Source organism: Alnus glutinosa, chromosome 7 (genome assembly GCF_958979055.1).
Source record: "Alnus glutinosa chromosome 7, dhAlnGlut1.1, whole genome shotgun sequence".
NCBI lineage: Eukaryota > Viridiplantae > Streptophyta > Magnoliopsida > Fagales > Betulaceae > Alnus > Alnus glutinosa.
This window is the reverse complement of record NC_084892.1, coordinates 23,532,882-23,552,533: the sequence shown is the minus strand read 5'-3', so window position 1 is coordinate 23,552,533 and position 19,652 is coordinate 23,532,882. Positions and strand designations below refer to the sequence as shown.

General features: G+C 36.2%; 2 protein-coding genes and 1 non-coding gene across 3 annotated transcripts; 2 read left to right on the top strand and 1 right to left on the bottom strand.

Annotated features, from left to right (window-relative positions):
* Positions 1–636: 636 nt before the first annotated feature.
* On the top strand, positions 637–2,613 carry LOC133874387 (large ribosomal subunit protein uL29-like). Its single transcript, XM_062312290.1, has 4 exons — positions 637–750; positions 878–1,013; positions 1,119–1,275; positions 2,377–2,613. Exons 1-4 carry the CDS (start codon positions 747–749, stop codon positions 2,449–2,451), a joined length of 372 nt encoding a protein of 123 aa, XP_062168274.1. The 5' UTR covers positions 637–746; the 3' UTR covers positions 2,452–2,613.
* A 2,129-nt stretch (positions 2,614–4,742) lies between these two features.
* Positions 4,743–4,816, bottom strand: TRNAR-UCG (transfer RNA arginine (anticodon UCG)). The gene has a single exon. It is a non-coding gene; the product is annotated as a tRNA-Arg (tRNA).
* An 11,609-nt stretch (positions 4,817–16,425) lies between these two features.
* Positions 16,426–18,625, top strand: LOC133872379 (exocyst complex component EXO70H1-like). The gene has a single exon (XM_062309878.1). It carries the CDS (start codon positions 16,636–16,638, stop codon positions 18,517–18,519), a length of 1,884 nt encoding a protein of 627 aa, XP_062165862.1. The 5' UTR covers positions 16,426–16,635; the 3' UTR covers positions 18,520–18,625.
* Positions 18,626–19,652: the final 1,027 nt, after the last annotated feature.

The following is a 19,652-nucleotide window of genomic DNA, read 5'->3' as shown; positions in this document are numbered from 1 at the left end:
ATTAGATTTGTAAAACCCACAAGGGCCCACATGTGGGTCTTATAGATTCAATGGTTAATTTATAAAAGTGATGTACAAATGATGTGCATGTGACATGTCTTATAAAAGTGACACGTGAGAGACTTCTAACATTACTCGTTTTATACTTGAGAAATGATCCCTACACTCATTTTTCACAACAGCCCCACAAAAAGCTGACGTGGCTGGTAATATTTTATTATTATTTTTATTTTATTTTATTTTCTTTTTTGTAAAAAAATAATAAAATATTATTAGCCACATCAACTTGTTGTGGGGCTGTTGCGAGAAATTAGTTTATGTATCATTTCTCTTTACACTTATGCCACTGCAATTTTTTTTTTTTTTTTTGTGGGGCTGTTGTGAGAAATTAGTATATGTATCATTTCTCTTTACACTTATGCCACTGCATATTAGAAAAGTGTTGTAAAGGCGAGCCGGATGCCAACACAGTTCATTTCAAAAGAAAAAAAAAAAAAAAAAAAAATTGCCAACACAGTTCCATTGTCACAGCCCATCTAACTGTTTTTATTGCTTGAGCCCAGTTCACATGATTTTCGGCCCAGATAACATTGGGCTTGGTTTGGTGTAGCGAGGCATTTCCAAACCCTAATTCAACCCCCATTAGCTACAACGGGGCGCATAAAAGCTTAAAGCGCTACGCATTCTCATCTCTAGGGTTTTTAGACGGCAGCGAGGAGTGGAAGCCGCTGCGTTTTTTGTTCAGAATGGGTAAGAGAAAGATTGACAGGAAAATCTCTTTTCCTCTACTTTTTGATGCTCATTCTCAAGCCTTGAATTTTGTTTGTTTGTGGGTGTGATTTTGTCTGAATTATGTGATTGATTGGAAATGTTTTAGCGAGGATCAAGGTCCACGAGTTGAGGAACAAGTCAAAGGCGGAGCTACTGGGCCAGTTGAAGGACCTCAAGGCGGAGCTCGCTCTCCTCCGTGTTGCTAAGGTCACTGGTGGTGCGCCCAACAAGCTTTCCAAGATGTACATGCCCTCTCTTTGCCCGCTTCATTATACATGATATTTATACTAGATTTGAAGCTTTAGAGGCCTATGAGTTAATGGCTTTGCTCGTGTGTGAAATTGCAGAAAAGTTGTGAGGCTGGGAATAGCGCAGGTTTTGACGGTGATATCGCAGAAACAGAAAGAGGCGCTTAGGGAAGTCTACAAGAAGAAGAAGTACCTGCCTCTCGATCTTCGTCCCAAGAAAACCCGAGCCATTCGCAGACGCCTCACCAAGCACCAGGTTTTTTATTTTTTATTATTTATTTATTTAATATTTGGTTTCTGTTTATAAGTTGTTAAGTTTTTTTTTTGGTATATAGTTTGGTTATTTCGTGACCCTGTTTAAGATAAATATTGTTGTGATATGTGTAAGAAGAGGGACTCTATGTGTGCCCCATATATGTTGATTCAACTTTGGATTGAAGTTGTGGAACCTGCATGACTATATTGGAAATACGTTTTTGGAATTTGATGGTCTATTTTGTACCAGTCAGGCTTAGGATGTAAGTTCCAATCTATGAATGTTTGAGGGAGAAATTGTTCGATTATAGAATTAGACCCAGATGTGAGGGAACTAAGATGCTTCTGAGGGACTGGTCCAAACCCAAAAATAACGGAGTTGTAAACATTTGTGTGAAATTGGTATTACTAATAAGGCTTAAGGTAAGAGAAAATTGTTTAAAGGGGTGTTTAAGGTGCAATCAAGACGAGCACCAGCAAGAAATGACATGCTTTGTGGTGTTGCAAGGATCAAAAAGCAATTTGGGGGGGGGGGGGGGGGGGGGGCTTAGATGAGGGATATGGCTTAGGTGCTGTAAATTTTTTTACAGCACCTATGCTGTAGATCTAAGGGTTTGGATCTGATTTCATGGGTTTAAAATCAAATCCAAACCCTTAGATTAACTACAGCATAGGTGATGTAAAATTTTTTACAGTACCTAGGCCTAATCCGTAGATAAGTATAAGTACTTCGGAACAAGCTTCAATTGCTTACATTTCTTATATTGTTATGTATAGTTTTGTTAGTGAATCTCAAGTAAGTTTCATTTGCTTCTCAGATTTAAAGCTGCTATGTTGTTGAATGTTAAAACAGGTTCTTGCACGTAAAAAACGATGGAATTCTGTAACTAATTAGTTATTAAAAAAAAGAAGCTTAAACTGAGATAATTTTGGAATCTCATAAATTTCTTTGCATTTCCAGTTGCATGACTGTTCTCTCTCAGGGATCTTCTATTGGATAGGCTTTTTCTGCTTGATTGCTCTGTTCAGTGTGAATGTTTACATTTGCATACTCTGCACCCAATGATCTTATTGGTATGCTTTTTTCTTCTTATTCATGCAGTTATCTTTGAAGACAGAACGTGAGAAGAAGAAGGAGATGTACTACCCGTTGAGGAAGTATGCTATCAAAGTGTAGGCTAGGGTCTACTGCTCTTAAGGTTCATTTTACGGACATGTTACATTGTTACCCAAATGATCATTTAGTTGCAACCATGTAAGGAGTTTTGCTGTTTGTCTGTTATTGGGTTTGAACCATCTAGCTTGAAGTTTTTAATATGAGATTGTTTTTGCTTCGAAACTTACTGTGGTTGATTTCTCCTTTAAGGAAAGTTTGTTCTAGGGTTATGCATTGGTTTTATGACAGGGTTGGGGCAACCTGTTGACCCCCTTCTACTGCAATACATTCCTTGCCTTGGGTGAATGTTTAAATCCGATTGTCATTATATTGCTGTCTCGGGCAAGATCAACGTGAATTTGGTGCTTGGTGCTTAGAGCATCTCCAATAATGTTCTCTATTTTAGCTATTCAAAAAACTATACTTTCTATTTTACTTACTTTTTCATTACACTTTAGAAGACACTATTCTTTTCTCTATTTATTTATTTATTTTAAAATATTACTTTTTCATTCCAAATATGAGATGCAACCGTTTAGCACAAACCCTCCGTTACTCATTCCAAAACACTCTTTTAAAACAAACCCCCAATTTTATTTGTGAACATCATGGGCTGGTTTTAAAGCTTGGAGCAACTTCAACAGAGTAGATAAATGTCTTATAATAATTATATTTATCTATTATGAGCCTATTTTTGTCTCCGGCAGATTAGCTCCTCTCGTGTTAAAATGTATTTTTTCGTACGGTAAATAACATCTAGCTACTTACTATAGCACACTGATAAATTTTGTTCTCTCTTTTATGTTCTCACTCGTCTCTCTCCCAGTAGCTCATCTTCTCTTCCTCTCCTTCAATCCTCCACCTCAAACAAAGAAGACGAAGCCACAGAGCCAAACCATCGCCACGAAACAAACACACACCATCAACCACGCCTCAACACACCATCAGTGGCCTACCATTTCTTCTCCAAAATTTGTGGATTCATTTTCACCGTTGTGATTTCGATCTTGCGATTCTGCGTCAAGCCTCAAAGCCCATGAATCTGTAAGTTGATTTTGAACCTTATGGCGAGGGCACCATCATCTATCGTCTTTGCTATCTGCTGTTGCGATCACGGTTCTACTCCCAGTGACAGAGGTGTTATTTTCTACCCAGAAAAGTTTCAAGCCAAAAAATGAGTTGCTCTGGCACTTTCTTTTTGGGGCTTTACTTCATACTTTTATGGAGTGGTAAAACAGAGCAAGAATATGTTAGAAGCCCAACCCAGAGACAGAAATGCCTCAAACTCCCAATCCATGACACAAGGAAGTTGTATTTCTTGAATTTTCATTTGCTATCTATTTCGAAAAGAAATCTACTCACGATTGTAAATTTGTAATCGAAGCCTCACCTTTTTGGGTTTGTGGTGTTTTGGTATGCTTCTTTCATTTTTTCCATGAGTTACAATGAGAGAAACGGTGGTAGAGTAGACAAAGAAATAATAATAATAAAAATAAAAATCATATTTAACGAAAATAGAGAGAAATAAATAATTTGTTGGAGTTTATATTGAAAAAGTAGTAGATAAAATAAAAATTAAAAAAAGAAAAAGAAAAAAAAAAGGGTTTTTATTAGCTAAAATACCTAGTATTGCTGAAGATGCTCATAGAGTCATAGGTCAAGTTTAACATATTGATAAGGGTGAAGCTCATGGAATTGTATGGGAAGTGTGGCAAATTTGAGGATGCACGACAAGTTTAGGCGGAAATGACTGAAGGAAATGTTGCATAACCCTCCCAAGACCACCATCAAAGACCCAAAGGAGCTCACAAAATCTAGCTCACTCTCCCATCTCTTAGAGAGAGAGCCAAAGAGAGGATGAGCGACAGAGAGAACTCAACCCTTGCTCGAGTGAAAGAAAGAGGAGGCCTAATACTCTTCTAATCTTCTACCTCACCTTCTCCTCTCTTTTCTATCTCCCTGTAATCTTCTATCTTGAGGTGCCCTAAACCCAATCAAACGAAGAATATTTGGATTTGTTCTTAATTCACTTTTCTTTTTGGACGTGGTTCTATTCAAAACAAAAATATTAATAAACAATTCAAAATATTCATAAAATATTAAAAAAAAATATATATTTTAAAAAATTCTTTCTAAAATGACATTAACAGACGGGACGGAGCTATTGGCCAAAATGATCTACAAAGCTTTAGCCACATTGCGAAGAACCGTGAAGGATCGGGATCTGGCTCAGTTCGAATTGACCGATGAATAAAAATTGAAACTAGGAACAGGAAAAAAATACAGGCAACATATTTACCTAGATTGGGAATCGACCACAGTGGGAGTCGAACCCACGACCTTTTGATCCGAAGTCAAACGCGCTAATCCACTGCGCTATGCGGTCGTATGTTTTTTAAGTGCAGCTCTATATTATATATACTTATATTTTGTCTCACCAGACTGTCACCCATTTCCGCTTAGCCTGATGCGACCAAACAAGGTCTAATTTGCTAAACAAAGGATTTTTCTTGTTCAAGCATTTTCATTTTCCATGCACAAGTTTGCTCAATGTAAATCGGCATCAAGACAGAAAAAGAAAACAAAAATGTTAACCAATTGCGGTTTTAAAACGTAATTAATTATAGAAATGCATTTTTTAAAAATGTTGTTAAGTATTTCATGCTAGGATGGAGCTAGGGTTTAGGATTTGAGGGGTCCAAATTAAAAAAAAAAAAAAAAGAGGTCCAAAACTAAAAAAGTAAATAAATTTAAGAGTAAAATTTATTTTATTTTATTTTACTTTTTGGGGGGAAACCTCAGGCCTTGGGGGGGGGGGGGGGGGGGGGGGCTTGGCCTGGGGTAGCTCCGCCCTTGATTTCATAGTATCGCGGTTTAGTCTTTAATATAGTACGCTTTTAAAAACGCAACACGTCGCCTAATGCGCAAAAACGTGAAAATTTGCATTTTCAGACTATTAGTTTTTTCAAAAACACTCTTAGACGGGGATACTTTTCGCAATCTTGTTTAAAAATACGCGTATGGCCGCCCTGTGAAATATTTGGGCTAAACTCACTCGAAGGTCACTTACATCTGCTTCTCTAAATTTTTATCTAAAATAGCTAAACCTAGGCTATACATTATCTGTTTTACCTAAAGCATTTTTTTTCAAATGCACTTCATATATGATAATTTATTCTTTTTCTATAACATATTAACATTTTGGATTGTACTGCTAAAGCATTGTAATTCAAATGGAAAATGACTAATTAATTGGATACGGAGTGTTTTGTAGGGTTTGTGTATGACCTTGTTGAAAGAGATATTGGTCCCAGCCTCTACTTACCGACTATTTTTCTGTCATAAAATTAGTTTGCAAAGTAAATGAAGGTGTTTTGGTCTTTGTTTATTAATACCGTCAAATCAAAGGCAACCACAAATTATTTGGGCACGTGTGAGAAAAGGAGGCTTTTTTTTTTTTTTTTTTTTTTTTTCCTTACGAAAGCGAAATGATTGAATTAGGGACTCAATTTTGACTTTCGTGGCTCCTATTGCATGAATAGCGAGTTAAAATGTTGATTAAATGATTAAATTTATTATTTTTTAAAAATTTAAATAAGTTATTTAACGTAATACTATAGTTAAAAATTTTAAGTTCGAATCTTAACTCAGTCAATTTTTTTTTAATTAAAATATTCAAAGTATTAAATACTACCTATTAAAAGAAAATTTACACTTATGCGTAAGATGAGTAAATAATGATTTAACACTTATCACACCTACGTACCCTCCTTTTTTTTTTTTTTTTTTCTTTTAGGTTTAATAATTATTATATCCGGTACATCACGTGGAAAGACAAAGAATTACTTTCTTTATGAACATATTTAAACTTTTAAGAAAAACAATAATTTATTTAATATCTATTGCACGTGCGTAGATATGATTTCTTAAGACTTGTAAATGTTCCTGAAAGTCGTAATTTATTTATTTATTTATTTTTTTTTGTTTTTTATGGATAGAAAGTCGTAATTGTGGAAAACGATGCGGTAAATAACTCTGTCTCTTTCTCGGTAGACAGAGTTAAGCTATACGTCGTTTGCAATGTGGTCATGGCTTGTACCATTTTCTCCTGTCAATATCCAGCATGTAACATTTTTCTCGGAACTTTTTTTCTCTTATTTATGGTGTTTTGTTAATGCCTTGAAAATGAAATGAGATCTTTGATGGACTTGTGACCTAGCAATGAATTTAGGGTTGGAAATTCGAGTTGTGTCGGGTCCAAGTTGAGCTAGTCAATTTGTAACTCGTTTAGGCCAACTCAAATTCGACATAATTAGTTAAAATGGATTGTACAGGTTAACCCGTTTAACTAAACGAATCATAAACGGATTGATGAGTCGTAAACAAGTCAACTCGCCAACTCGTAGCCTAAATTCTAACTCTGTAATTTCGTGTTAAGTTCGTGGGTCATGTTAAAATTTTCAATCTTATATGAAACTACCAATTTTTTGTCTTTTGGATGAATTTTCGCTCTCTTTTTTCTTTTCTTTTTTCTTTTTTTTTTTTCTCTAGTTTTGAACAAATGAAGGCGTAGCCTAGCTTAATTTAGAAAGAACATAACCCAATTTTTTATTTATGAATATATTATTATTTGGTTTAAAATCTTACTTTTTATGTACGAATGACAATCCAATCAACCCATGATCAACTAAAGAATCTAGAAAGGTTTTTTACCGTATCGTTTTTCCAAAATGCTTATTGAACACTGGTAGTGGCGGACCTACATAAGGGCAGGGGACCTGAGCTCTAAAATTTTCCTCCAATATTTTTTTTTTTAATAGTTTTGTCCCTCCATTTTTTTATTTTATTTTATTTTTTCAATTTGACCCTATATTCAGAAGGACGCCCCGCCACCGATTGCTGGTTAATCTACGTACGATCGATCTAGATGGATGAATAGTAGTAGGGTTGCTTTGAAAAAGGATTTGATTCCAGCATCTTCATCAACTCAATTGCGACAGCTGTGGCTTTGACAATTCATGTCAGCATGTGGTTTCTGTCGTGTTCGATCGCGGGGTGATAGAAAGTCACATTTTTCTAGAAGTCATAGAAGTCAGCTTTCTATGATGTTTCTGGGAAACAAATTATATAAATAAATAAAAGTAGAACGTTTCCACAAAAAAAAAAAAAAAAAGAAAAAAAGAAAAAAAAGGTAGAACCGTTCCGTGGCGAACCAAAGACAAAGCTTTCGTTTGTTCGTTCATATTGAGTAACAGGGATTTTGTTTAACTTGGTCTATTACATTAATGTTTTATTTATTTCTGCGTAAAATATTTTTGACATTTTTTTGGTGTTTTGGTGGGACAAAAAATAATTGTCAACAAAAATCATTTTCATTTTGACCGTAAAATTTTCTTTAATTTTTGGAAAACGATTTACGATTTTGAAAACTGTAAATTGTTTTTTAGATTTAAATTCTTCAATCTTTATATACACGTTTGTGGGAATCCATCACTATCAGACACAAATTTTTTTGGTAACCCGACTCTATTGCAGAAGATTCTCGAATTTTAGAATTGAACTGCTGGAATCCGGCAACTATTGCCAAAATCTGAAAATTTTTGCCGGAATCCAACGACTTTGCCGGCTGATTTTCAGGAAAATCATTAAAAATGATTTTGTCGAAAATATTTTACGATGAAAAACATTTTATATCGAAACAAACGAAGCATAATATATAATTCTTACCTCACATGTTTTATTAAAAATGTATATAAAAATTAAAAATACATGTTATGCCCCCAAACTCAGACATTTCATAATAAGTATAAATAAAATATCACCGGATAAATTCCCAGGCAAAAAGAGCATAACAGGAAATTTAAACTTTACTCATATATATATATATATACACATATTTGCCGTGTTAGTTTGTCCTACAAAATGCAAGGGGTTTAAATTAATACACTGTATAATACTGTATTAAAAATAATCTAGGGCCCAAAGGAAGGAAATTGATGTGCAGGGAAGGTCGTCGCCATCCATTGTACGTCTATACAAAAGCTATACAAATGTCAAAAGCTACTCTTAGGGGTACGCCGTAAGAATTATAATGATGAACAATGCCTCATGTAATTCAGGTCAGGGATGAGTTTTACAACTCAATAAGTAAACACAAGATATAGGGCAAAATTGCATGATAATTGATAAAATATTAGGATTTATAACCTTTGATTGATTTGGATTAAGTTTTCATCGGGGTCTAAATTGTGTTTTTCAACAAAGTATATTGTGTTTTTGGCAAAGCAATTCTTGATCACAATTTGCTAGGTTTTTAGTATTAATCAGAAACAAGTTATAAGTGAATCTGATTACCTCCATCGCCACTGGAGGTGGTTAGACCATCCCCTCAATTTTATTTTTATTATTATTATTTTGCTATTTGGGGTAGCCAAACCACCCTTAAATGGCTACCACTCCCTTCGGCCACCCCCCATTTGACTATGGGGTTACACAAAGATCAAGAGGGGTGAATTTCCCAACAATAAACCCAAACCGAAAAAACCATTTCCAAAGATGAAATACTAGTTAGGAAATTGGTATGTTTTTTACTTCAAAGGAATAAAAAATTTGCCAGTCCTGTCTACCTTGGACAAAACCAAAGATTGAACGGATAAAGCACAAAAACAATGGAGGACATGAGCATGACCCTTTAAAGTGGCATCCACTCTGCCCAGAACAACAACTCATTTGAGAGAGTTGAAAGGCGGGCACTGCTTTGGTAATGGAATTAACAACCCCCTTGCAGAGGTTGAAAGGGATAGGGCACTACTAAGAGCATATACAAAAACTCCCATAACAAAAGGTCTTCCACTGAGACGAGAAAGCCACTAGCTGGATGGAAGCATACCACCATAGGAGACTAGTGGAAGCAGTGGAAGTCAGCACACGCGACATAGGGCTGTCCACACGTTGGCGTGTGTGAGGCACGCACTCGCAAGTAAGATCTACTTGTAGGCACGTGGTAGCCAGACGGAGAAGCGGCTGATGGCTGAACGAAGTCGAGAGAGCTTGGATCACAGTGGAATGGTGCGTGTGGCAGTGGGCCTTCTTGAAGTGGACATATCTGATTTTTAAAAAAATAAAATTCAAGAACTTCAAGAAGGAGGTAGATCCAAGGCTGTGAACGACATGAAGTGGTTGAGACCAGTCCATCTACAGTTGAGGAGATTGAAGCTGGCAATGATTTTCAACCGAGATGATAAGACCTCCAAAGAGGCGGTTTTTGCCTCAAAAGAGGTGGAAAAGAGAGGGAGAATGAGAAGGAAGAGAACAAAAAAGGGAAAAGGCCAGGAGAGGAGGGAGTGCTCCCTCAATAGTCATGGTAGCTTGGAGTTGTTTTAGGAGAGAGAAAGGAGAAACAGAGCTTCTAGCTCTCGGTCACTTAATTTTTTGTTTTTTTTTTCCCCGAATTTATAGATGTATTATTATCTTAATGAAAAACTTTTAGACTTTTTTTTTTTTTTTGGCTAAACAAAAGGGTACATTGCAAATTTTTGGTAATTTGAGAGGACATGATGCAATCTTTAATTTGAGGAGGACATTGTAAATGGGGTGTTAGTTTGAGCATGAGAGGTGTACCTTTTCACAAAAATTAAAAGTCAATTGCTTTGTCTAGAATCAACTTTATTAGTGGAAATGCAAGTAAATTAACTGATAAAATAAAAGCTGCTCTAGTAGGAAGGAGGAACCATTTAGAGGATGAGAAGTGTTGTGCACAAATCTTTTTACTTATAGGATAGTTTTGTTATATTAATAGAGAGTTGAGTACTTTTGAATTGATGATTGAACTTCCCTGTCGTTTTTGTTTGGTTTTTATAAGTTCTGACGGTGGTTGAAAATTTGGGGCATATGGGGATAAAGGGATTTATATATATTATCATTTAAAAGAGATGGATGACATGAGTGTTAGATTTTGATAGAAAATGTTAGGGTAATTATATTTTCTTCCCACCAACTATTAGCCATTGTCAATATGCTCCTATGAACTGACACTTCGACAAAAAAAGAGCATGAAACTATCATCTTTAGATACTTTGGCCCATTCCGTCAGGGAATCCCGTTAACTTGGATCGAATATGCCATTTTTTAGCATTAATTTTGGTTTAAAGACAAAAATATCATCTATAGTAATTAAAAAAAAATAAACTTAAGGGGGTGGCATGCGAACAATCCCCAGAGGTGGCTCCGGCCACCTCTGGGGTGGCTCGCGGGCCATCCACGGCCTTTGGGTTGGCCGCGCGGCCACCCCTAGTTCCGGGGTAGCCGCGAGCCACCCGTCCACCTCAGGGGGTGGCGGCCTTTAGTTTTTTATTTTTTATTTTGTTTAAGATGAGGGCATTTATGTCATTTTTGAAATTGAGTTAGGACATTTAAGTCTTTGCATGAATGAAAAAGGCCAAAGTGTGTAAAGATGGTAGTTTGATGCTCTTTTTTGGTCGAAGTGTCAATTTATGAGGGCATGTAGACAATGACTGATAGTTGATGGAGGAAAAAAATGTAATTACCCCAAAATGTTAAGCAGATGGCTGATTTTTTTTATAGGTTTAATTAAGTTCAAGAATTTAATTGTTCAAATTAAGAATAAAAGGATTGAAATTGCATCAATATAAAAATGTAAGAAAAAAGATCAGTTAAAACCTGAAATTTTGATATATACATTAATTATATATATATATATATATATATATATATATATATATATATATATATATATATATATATATATATATATATATATATATATATATATATATATATATATATATATATAGAGAGAGAGAGAGAGAGAGAGAGAGAGAGTAAACCTGCAATCTAGACCAGCTGCAAAACACCAGTTTTGCAGCCTCCAATAAAACACTGACACAGAGGTCAAAAACACCAAATAGAACGATAAGGAACACACAAGATCTTTATGCCTAAACCAGATATCGACGAAAAAAACAAAAAAAAAAAACGTCTGTTCTGCTACTCCTTCTAATCACACCCTATCCACTGTAAATTTACCCACGAGCTCGAGGCCCTCTTCAAAGACCTATCGGAGAAGTGCGGGCCGTTGCCGAAGTCGAGGGTGTGCAGAAATACCATAAAAAAAAAATGTCACATCAAAGATCTTTCATATCATAACTAATTAAATAAAACAATACACTGGAATAATGTTAGGTGATTTAAACAAATGGTTAAGACTTAAGAGGAATAAAAGATAAGAAATAAAGCTAGCTATAGCTGGTTCAATGTTTTGATCGAGGAAGCAAACCCATAGAAATTAAACAGAATAATAATATAAATGAAATTATTATGAAAAATAAGATTAATTCAAGAAGTCTTTTGAAAATATTTTATTAGCATAGAACTCTGTCTTGATCATTTGGTAATATTACTTTAGGGTGGCTTATAACTTGTTAATTAACTGCTACCCTTGATTTATGATTGCTCTAAAGATTATCACAGAGGGTTAGGTATTTTATCAAAATCCTAGAATTCGAATTTTCTCTCTAACTGTTAGGGTTAATTAGAAGCTTAACTTAGTCACATCCTCATGGTTTTTTTTTTTTTTTTTTTTTTTTTTTTTTTTTTTTTTTATCTAAACCTTATTTTAAGCATAGATTATTTAAAAATAAAACCTATATATAGGACCAAAATCATTACTATGCCTATTACAAAAAGAGATAGGATTGTTGTACAACTTGATGATCATGTGGGCTATGTGACAGTGAAAATCAGTCACTGGATCAACGACACTTGTAACAAAATAACAATAATAATAAGTGTTGATTTTTACTGCCATTATCTCAGTAGTATTGTAATGTTCTATTAAATTGTATTACTATGCACAAAAGGTAATGTTCATAAAAGTAAAACTTGGAAAATAAAAGTTTAATTATTTTATTTCTCAAGTATATATATTAATTCCTGGAGGCCAAGAAAATTAAAGCCAACAGAGCATATGATATGACGATCGAAGACATATGATAATTGAGAGGTGCATGTATATATATACGTTTGGCTCCATTTCTTGCTTGTACTTGACCAAAAACGTGGAGTTTGAAAATGATGGTCTGAGGAGATGGAAATGTTTTGAAGTTCACATTATTAAAAGATAAACGAAGGCTGATTTTGTCAATTAATTTATTATTCGTCCGTGAAAATAGGCAGCTAAACTCTGAATAAAAAGCCGTCAAATAGGACCCATGAAAGTGGCTAGCCATTTCAATTATCATTGATGCATGCATTTGATTATTAAAAGTCCGTCGCACGTCCACTTATTTGGTTCACATCCAAAATGGGATGGAAGTAGATTAATTATTGAGGCAATGTTTGTGAGTCAAACAGTATTAATTGGCTACATATTTTTCTTCCTTCTTGTAATGCTCAATATATAGTAAGACGTTTTAGAGGTAAAGAAGAGCAAGCATCAACGAAAAAAAGGAAGCAAGAAATTAAAAAAAAAAATAATAATAATAAAAAAATAGAACGTCAAATAAAAAAAGTTCTTACGTTAGAAAAACTTTGTATGGTTCCCCCCCGCCCCCGCCCCCAACACCTTTTTTCTTTTTTTATTTTTATTTTTATTTTTTATTATTTTTTTTTTTTTGTGTGTGTGTGTGTGTAAGTTAGTTGTAGCATCATGTAATAAATATGCAATAATCCACAAAAATACTCTTAAAATTTGCATATCTACAATATGCACCTGATTGGTTTTTTATTTTTTCTAATTGAATTTGGGAAAAATATCCTTCAACGTACTCTAGCTACCCGAGCCCCTGCTTGGTAATAACAATCACCATAAAGTGGTTGAGGGGGGAGATAGCACTGCCAAAATCCGTATAGAATCTGTCAACAAGGAGCAACAATCTCCAGATGCAAGATCAAGCAACAAAGGAACAAGGAAACAATAATTAACAAAAAGCAACAACAAGAACAGAAATAAAACATTAAAAAAAGTAAACAACACAAATAATAATAAAAAGTCAAAACAACAAGAAAGCAGCAAAAAACTCAAACAACAGCAGCCTGGGTGGAAATTGCAGCAAAGAAGGGGAACTGGAATACTGTCAAGCTCCACAGTGGCTTTTAATAGGTAATATTAGTAGGGGCGTTACACCTAGGGTTTGCAATTGTGAAAAAAATGATACCGGGAGTATCAAATGTACCTTAAATATCATTGGGGTAAACTATGTCCAAAATGGTCCCTGTCGTACACCGTTTGATAGAAATCGTAGATGCACATGCAGATTTACATCACAATCGATCGTTGATGGATACATGAAGGAACTAATGACTCATTGTTGTAACTTTATATATAATTTTACCCCCTAATTAAAGACAAAAAAAAAAAAATTAAAAACAAAAATAGAAAAAAGACGAAGATAAAAATAAAGATTACCCCTCAACAAGTGAGGTATAACTTCCCTCACACGAAGGTAACCACTCCTTTGTGAGAGGCAATCTCCCCTCACCATACAAAGGGCGGTCAACTACTTCCTTATGTATAAAGGAAGGCAACCTCTTAGGTTTCACTAGGTGAGAGGCAATTGACCGTCCCCTTGTGAGGAAAGCCACATCTTATATATTCAATTGCCCTTCATCTTGTGAGGAGTTGCCTTTTCTTTTCTTTTTTTTATTTTTTTTTTATTTTTTATTTGAAGATATAACTATAATTTTACAATAGGTTGAATCATTAACTATACCACATATCAATTAGTGATTTGTTTATAATGTAGATCCACATGTGCATCTAACAATTTTCTTCAAATGGTTGATGAGAAGGACTATTTTAATCAGACAGTTTACCTTAATGATTTTTAAGATGCTTGTTATATCCTAAAAATCGATCTATTTGGTACTACTATACAATTCTAGGGACCAAAAAATATTTTTTTTTTTCAAAACAAAAGTAGTGAAATCTAATCAAAATGCTCCTTTTCCGTTTTTATAGCCCAATAAAAAATGCACCATTCGGAAAACTAGGGCCACATAAAATTCTGTTTTTTATATTTATTTTTTTAATCCATTTTTTTTTTTCTAAGCACATACTACACATTTAAATAATAAGATAACCATGTGGAGCAAGACATCTTGTATTCTTTTTTCTGGAGTAACATATATATAGTACGTACACCTTCACTCGCTCTATCTTATTTCATCAGCCTTTTTTATATATATATTGATCAAGATTATCACATCAATCTAATTATAAATTAGAATGCGATGAAGTATAGATTATTATTATTATTATTTTTTTTTTCTTTTTGGCCCAATTACAAAAATGGACAAATAAAAGGAATACGGGGCCTACATACAACAATGGTAGGTATTATATTCTCTTTTTGTTTTCTTTTTTTGGGGACAGTTGGTGGGTCTTATAATAATCGCGAGCAAGGCATCAGACATCTTGACTCAGTTGTCTGTTTGTCGCCGGTATGCTCTTTCATGCCAACAAAGTGGGTCTCATTTTATAAACAATTGTTAATTAGGATTTGACTCTAATTAAGTTATACCAATGTTAAAACTATAAGTTATCGTTTAAAAAAAATTAGAAATTATCAAAATAAGAGAAATATTATTATAAGAAAATAAACCCATTATTCTATTTTCTTGTATAGTTTATTTTATTTCTTAATTAGTTCAATATAATGAAAATATATAATACAATTTAGTCCAGATATAACTTATACGTCTCTTTTCACTTCCATTTTTAACGACAGGAAATGAAATGAAACTTGGGAAACAAGCAAGTTGATCGTGATTTATTTTCCTGAAAGTAACAATCGGAAAGGTTAAGAGCCGCTAAAAATATTTGTGTTTGCGTCATCGATCCCTGATTGTCCGAGTTTAGCAGATTCTTTGATAGCCTTTCCATGATATGTACGCTAACGTACGCCCATAAGTAGGATTAACAACTTGCGATTGATTGGCTTCTTTTTCAACAAAATTAAAGTGCGTAGACTCTAAATATGGTCAACCCGGAGAATAAAAGCATGACGTTCCCATTTGATTGTACGTATCAGACTATAAGTGCTGACGCGGGGTGATTAGAAAATATCAGAGACAAACAAATATCAAATACGCGAAAAGTTCTTGGAGGACGAAATTAATAGTTTCAGTTTATTTGCTCACTTTAATTTTCTTTTAGTATAATCATTTCCCAATATAACAGTTATAAGGGCATATACGTCAACTTGAATATAGCTTATCTATTAATTAAACGTGTCAAACACTTCAACCCTAACAATTTAATTAGTATTTGATTCAAGGTCGTATCAAAATTAAAATTACATATAATTCCATTATTGCAAGCAATCGTTTATTTGAAAATACTTTTTTCTTTTTCAAATAAAAATAGTAACAACTAACAAATAATCAAAAACACCAAATATTCAAAACTCACTTCACTTTTTTCTCATATTAAAATCTTTTTTCAAAAATAAAAATTAAGAAATGCTCCGGAAAGCAGTAAGAAATTTCACGTCAATTTTAAATGAACACAAAGAGTAAAATTAAATGAGACGTATGGCACCACTTGGTAATTATTTTTGGAGAAGACTTTTTATTTGAATAATAATAAAAAAGAATGATGTGATATAAAAATTAAATAAAAAATGTTTTGATGTTAATTTTTGTTTTGTTTTTTTTTTTTTTATAAAAAAAAAAGAAAGTGAAAAAAAAAATGGAGAAAAAAAGGAAATGGTCACCAAAGGGTGCCCGATGTTCTTGTTTATATTTTCTCCTTTTTTTTTTTGTTCATCTAAGACGCACGGAACCAAGCTTCGAGTCTGACGCGTGGAACGCGAAAGAGTCGGCTTACGTGGGTGTATGCGACTCACAAGTCTTGAACGATAAAAAAAAGTCAATCTCCAATGCTTTTGCCCTTTTTCAAATCCAAAGCTTCACTTTATTTCTTTTGGCGACGGCGCTCTTCATTCGTCTATATATATAAACCCTCACGCAGTCCAAATCTGGAAACGCCCAAACAATCGGGCCGAAGAATATCGCCATCTGAAACTGAAACGCTTAGCTCTGTTTCCCTTTCACCCATCCAGCCAAATCTTTTCCTGAGAAACAAACGGAGCTTTGCGTGTATTTATCACCACCCATCAAAAGCAACAAGCCCAAAATCAAACAGCTCGACCTTCTTCTAAAAGCTTCCCATTGCCGAGAAAGGGAATGAGGAGGATATGCTTTCACTCCAGAGCGCCGTCGTTTTCCGTCTCTCGCCACTCCTCACCTGCAGGACCCTCCGACTCAACCCCTCGGCGCATCTTCCCGGACTTCATGATCGACCAGAGTATCGAGGCCGCCGCGGCCTTGGTCAAGAAATGGGACCCGGAGAGCTCCACGTACGCCAAAGTCACGTCCCTCTTCTACGAGAGCAAACAAGAGGCCATGGAGTTCATCAAGTGCGTGAACGCCCTCCAGAAGGCCATGCACGCCTTGGTCTCAGAGAACTCCACGTCCGAGAAGCTCGTCCGCGCCCAGAACCTCATGCAGATCGCCATGAAGAGGCTCCAGAAGGAGTTCTACCAAATCCTCTCCATGAACCGGGCCCACCTGGATCCCGAGTCCGTCTCTGCCCGATCCTCACGCGCCTCCACGAGATCAAGCACGTCCGATTATGAGGACGACGAAGATGTGCGGACCGCCGGTGATGCCATCGACGAGGTCGGGGAGGCATCTTCCATTGCCATGGCGGACTTGAGGTCCATAGCCGAATGCATGATCTCCTCCGGCTACGCCAAAGAGTGCTTGAGTATATACAAAATCATCAGAAAATCTATAGTCGACGAAGGCATTTACCGACTAGGCGTGGAGAAACTGAGTTCTTCTCATATTAACAAGATGGACTGGGAAGTTCTGGACCTGAAGATCAGGAGCTGGTTGAGCGCAGTGAAGATCTCCTTGAAAACGCTCTTACATGGGGAGAGAATTCTCTGCGACCACGTCTTCGCTGCCTCTGACTCTATCAGAGAGTCTTGCTTTGCCGAGATCTCCAAAGAAGGCGCTACTCTTCTGTTCGGATTCCCCGAAGTCGTTGCCAAAAGCAAATCTCCGAAATCTCCCGAGAAAATCTTCCGCGTGCTCGACATGTACACCGCCATTTCCGAGAACTGGCCCGAGATCGAGTCCATCTTCGCGCTCGAATCCACCGCCACAGTCCGATCCCAAGCCCTCACATCGCTGATCGGGATCACCGAGTCAGTGCGCACAATGGTATCGAACTTCGAGTCAACGATCCAGAAGAACTCGTACTCCAAGTCGCTCGTCCGCGGCGGCGGGGTTCACCCACTGACGCTCGACGCGATGAACTACCTCTCGATGCTCGCCGATTACAGCAACGTCCTCGAAGATATTTTCGCCGAGTGCCCTCCGCCGCAGATATCGTCGCTGCCAGAATCTTACTTCGGTATTCCACAGTCCGATAACTCTCAGGCACCGACGATTTCCATGCGCATGGCTTGGCTAATCCTCGTGCTTCTGTGTAAGCTTGACCGCAACGCCGAGCATTACAAAGACGGACCGCTCTCATACATATTCCTAACCAACAATCTTCAACACGTGGTCTCCATGGTCCGTACGTCGAACCTTCAGTACCTTCTCGGAGAGGAATGGATCACGAGGCACGAAGCGAAAGCGAGACAGTTCGCCACGAATTACGAGCGGTTAGCGTGGGGCAAAGTGGTGGCGTCACTGCCGCAGAATTCATCGGCAGTGATTTCGCCGGCGGAAGCGAAGGATATATTCAGAAAATTCAATTTGAGCTTCGAGGAAGCGTGTCAGATGCAGAGTTCAGTCATAGTATTGGACCCGAAACTCCGAGACGAAATCAAGGTGTCCATAGCGAGAAAGGTTGTAACGGTTTACAGGGAATTTTATGAGAAGCATAGGCTTACCGTTGGAGGAGAGAGGAACGTGGGGTTATATGTCAGATTTGCCCCTGAAGATGTGGGGAATCACCTATCGGACTTGTTCTTTGGGACGACCGACTCGGTAAGTAGCCCTTCCTCTTCGTCGTCCTCGACTCATCGGCGGCGTTTGCAGTTCAGAGCGTAGAAACTTACATGGCGATTTTTTTTTTTGTTTTTTTTCCGCCATATTTCTCCCTATGATTTGGAGATGTATATGTCATTAGTAAAAAAATATATGTTAGTGATTTTTTTTTTTGAACAGAAATTCTCATACTCTACGTTCATCACAAAAACGACACACTTGACCCTAAAAAAGGATCGACCAGATCAATCTATCTTCAGGTAGCAATGGGCTTAGAGGAATGTTAGCAATAACTTTAACTTCTTCTCCGGTAAAAACTTCTTTAAGTAATTCCTCATTCCAGTTCTTGGAGGTATGATTAATTAAGAAGGCCACCATGGACGGGCTATCAATGATTCGGGGAGGAAATTGGACCTTGTAAATTTGCGGAGTCAGGAGCCACTGGTCCCCCCACACCTTAATATTGCAACCATTTCCCACTCGCCAAACTAGACCTTGAGACAACAATTCCCTAGAATTTCAAATGATTCTCCAAACAAAAGAAGGCCGAGGGCCTAGGGACGCCTCCATAAAACAGCTTCGAGGATGGTACTTGGCTATGATGATTTGTGCTGAAAGAGAAGGAAGGTTGTGGATTAGCCTCCACCCTTGCTTTGCTAGGAAAGCCTAGTTGAAAAGCACCAATCACGGAATCCTAGACCTCCCATAGCTTTGGAACGCCCCATTCTTTCTCAAGACATCCAATGAATTTTTGAACTTTGTGCCATATGATTCCACCAAAAGGTTTGCATTAGGCCGTTGATCTCTTTACATAAAAGTAGGGCTGACAATTTTTGACATGATCCGCGAACCCGACACGAAGTTAAAGGGTTAGGGTTAAGCTTAAAAGGGTTTGTGTGATAAAAGGGTTGACCCGTTTAATAAAAGGGTCGTTATAGGGTCAACCCGTATATTTAAACATTTGTTTTCAACATTAAAAATTTAATTTAAACAATTATATTACCTCTCTCTTTCTCTCACTGTCTAAAAAGTAAAGACTAAACTAAAAAAAATCTCATAAAAAACAAAACTAGTCTTTTTCTTTTATTGAGTTAACTTGAACAAAAAAGACAAAGACTAAAAAAAATTAGCAGAGTTTTTTTTTCTTTCAAGTTTTCGAACTTAGAAATTGAACCAAAACAAGTAAATAATAAAAC

Coding starts and splice junctions, on each gene's coding strand:
- LOC133874387 (XM_062312290.1), top strand. Junction 1,014..1,118: donor CCCAACAAGCTTTCCAAGAT/GTACATGCCCTC, acceptor GTGAAATTGCAG/AAAAGTTGTGAGGCTGGGAA. Junction 1,276..2,376: donor GACGCCTCACCAAGCACCAG/GTTTTTTATTTT, acceptor TTATTCATGCAG/TTATCTTTGAAGACAGAACG.
- LOC133872379 (XM_062309878.1), top strand. CDS start 16,636: ATGAGGAGGATATGCTTTCACTCCAGAGCGCCGTCGTTTTCCGTCTCT.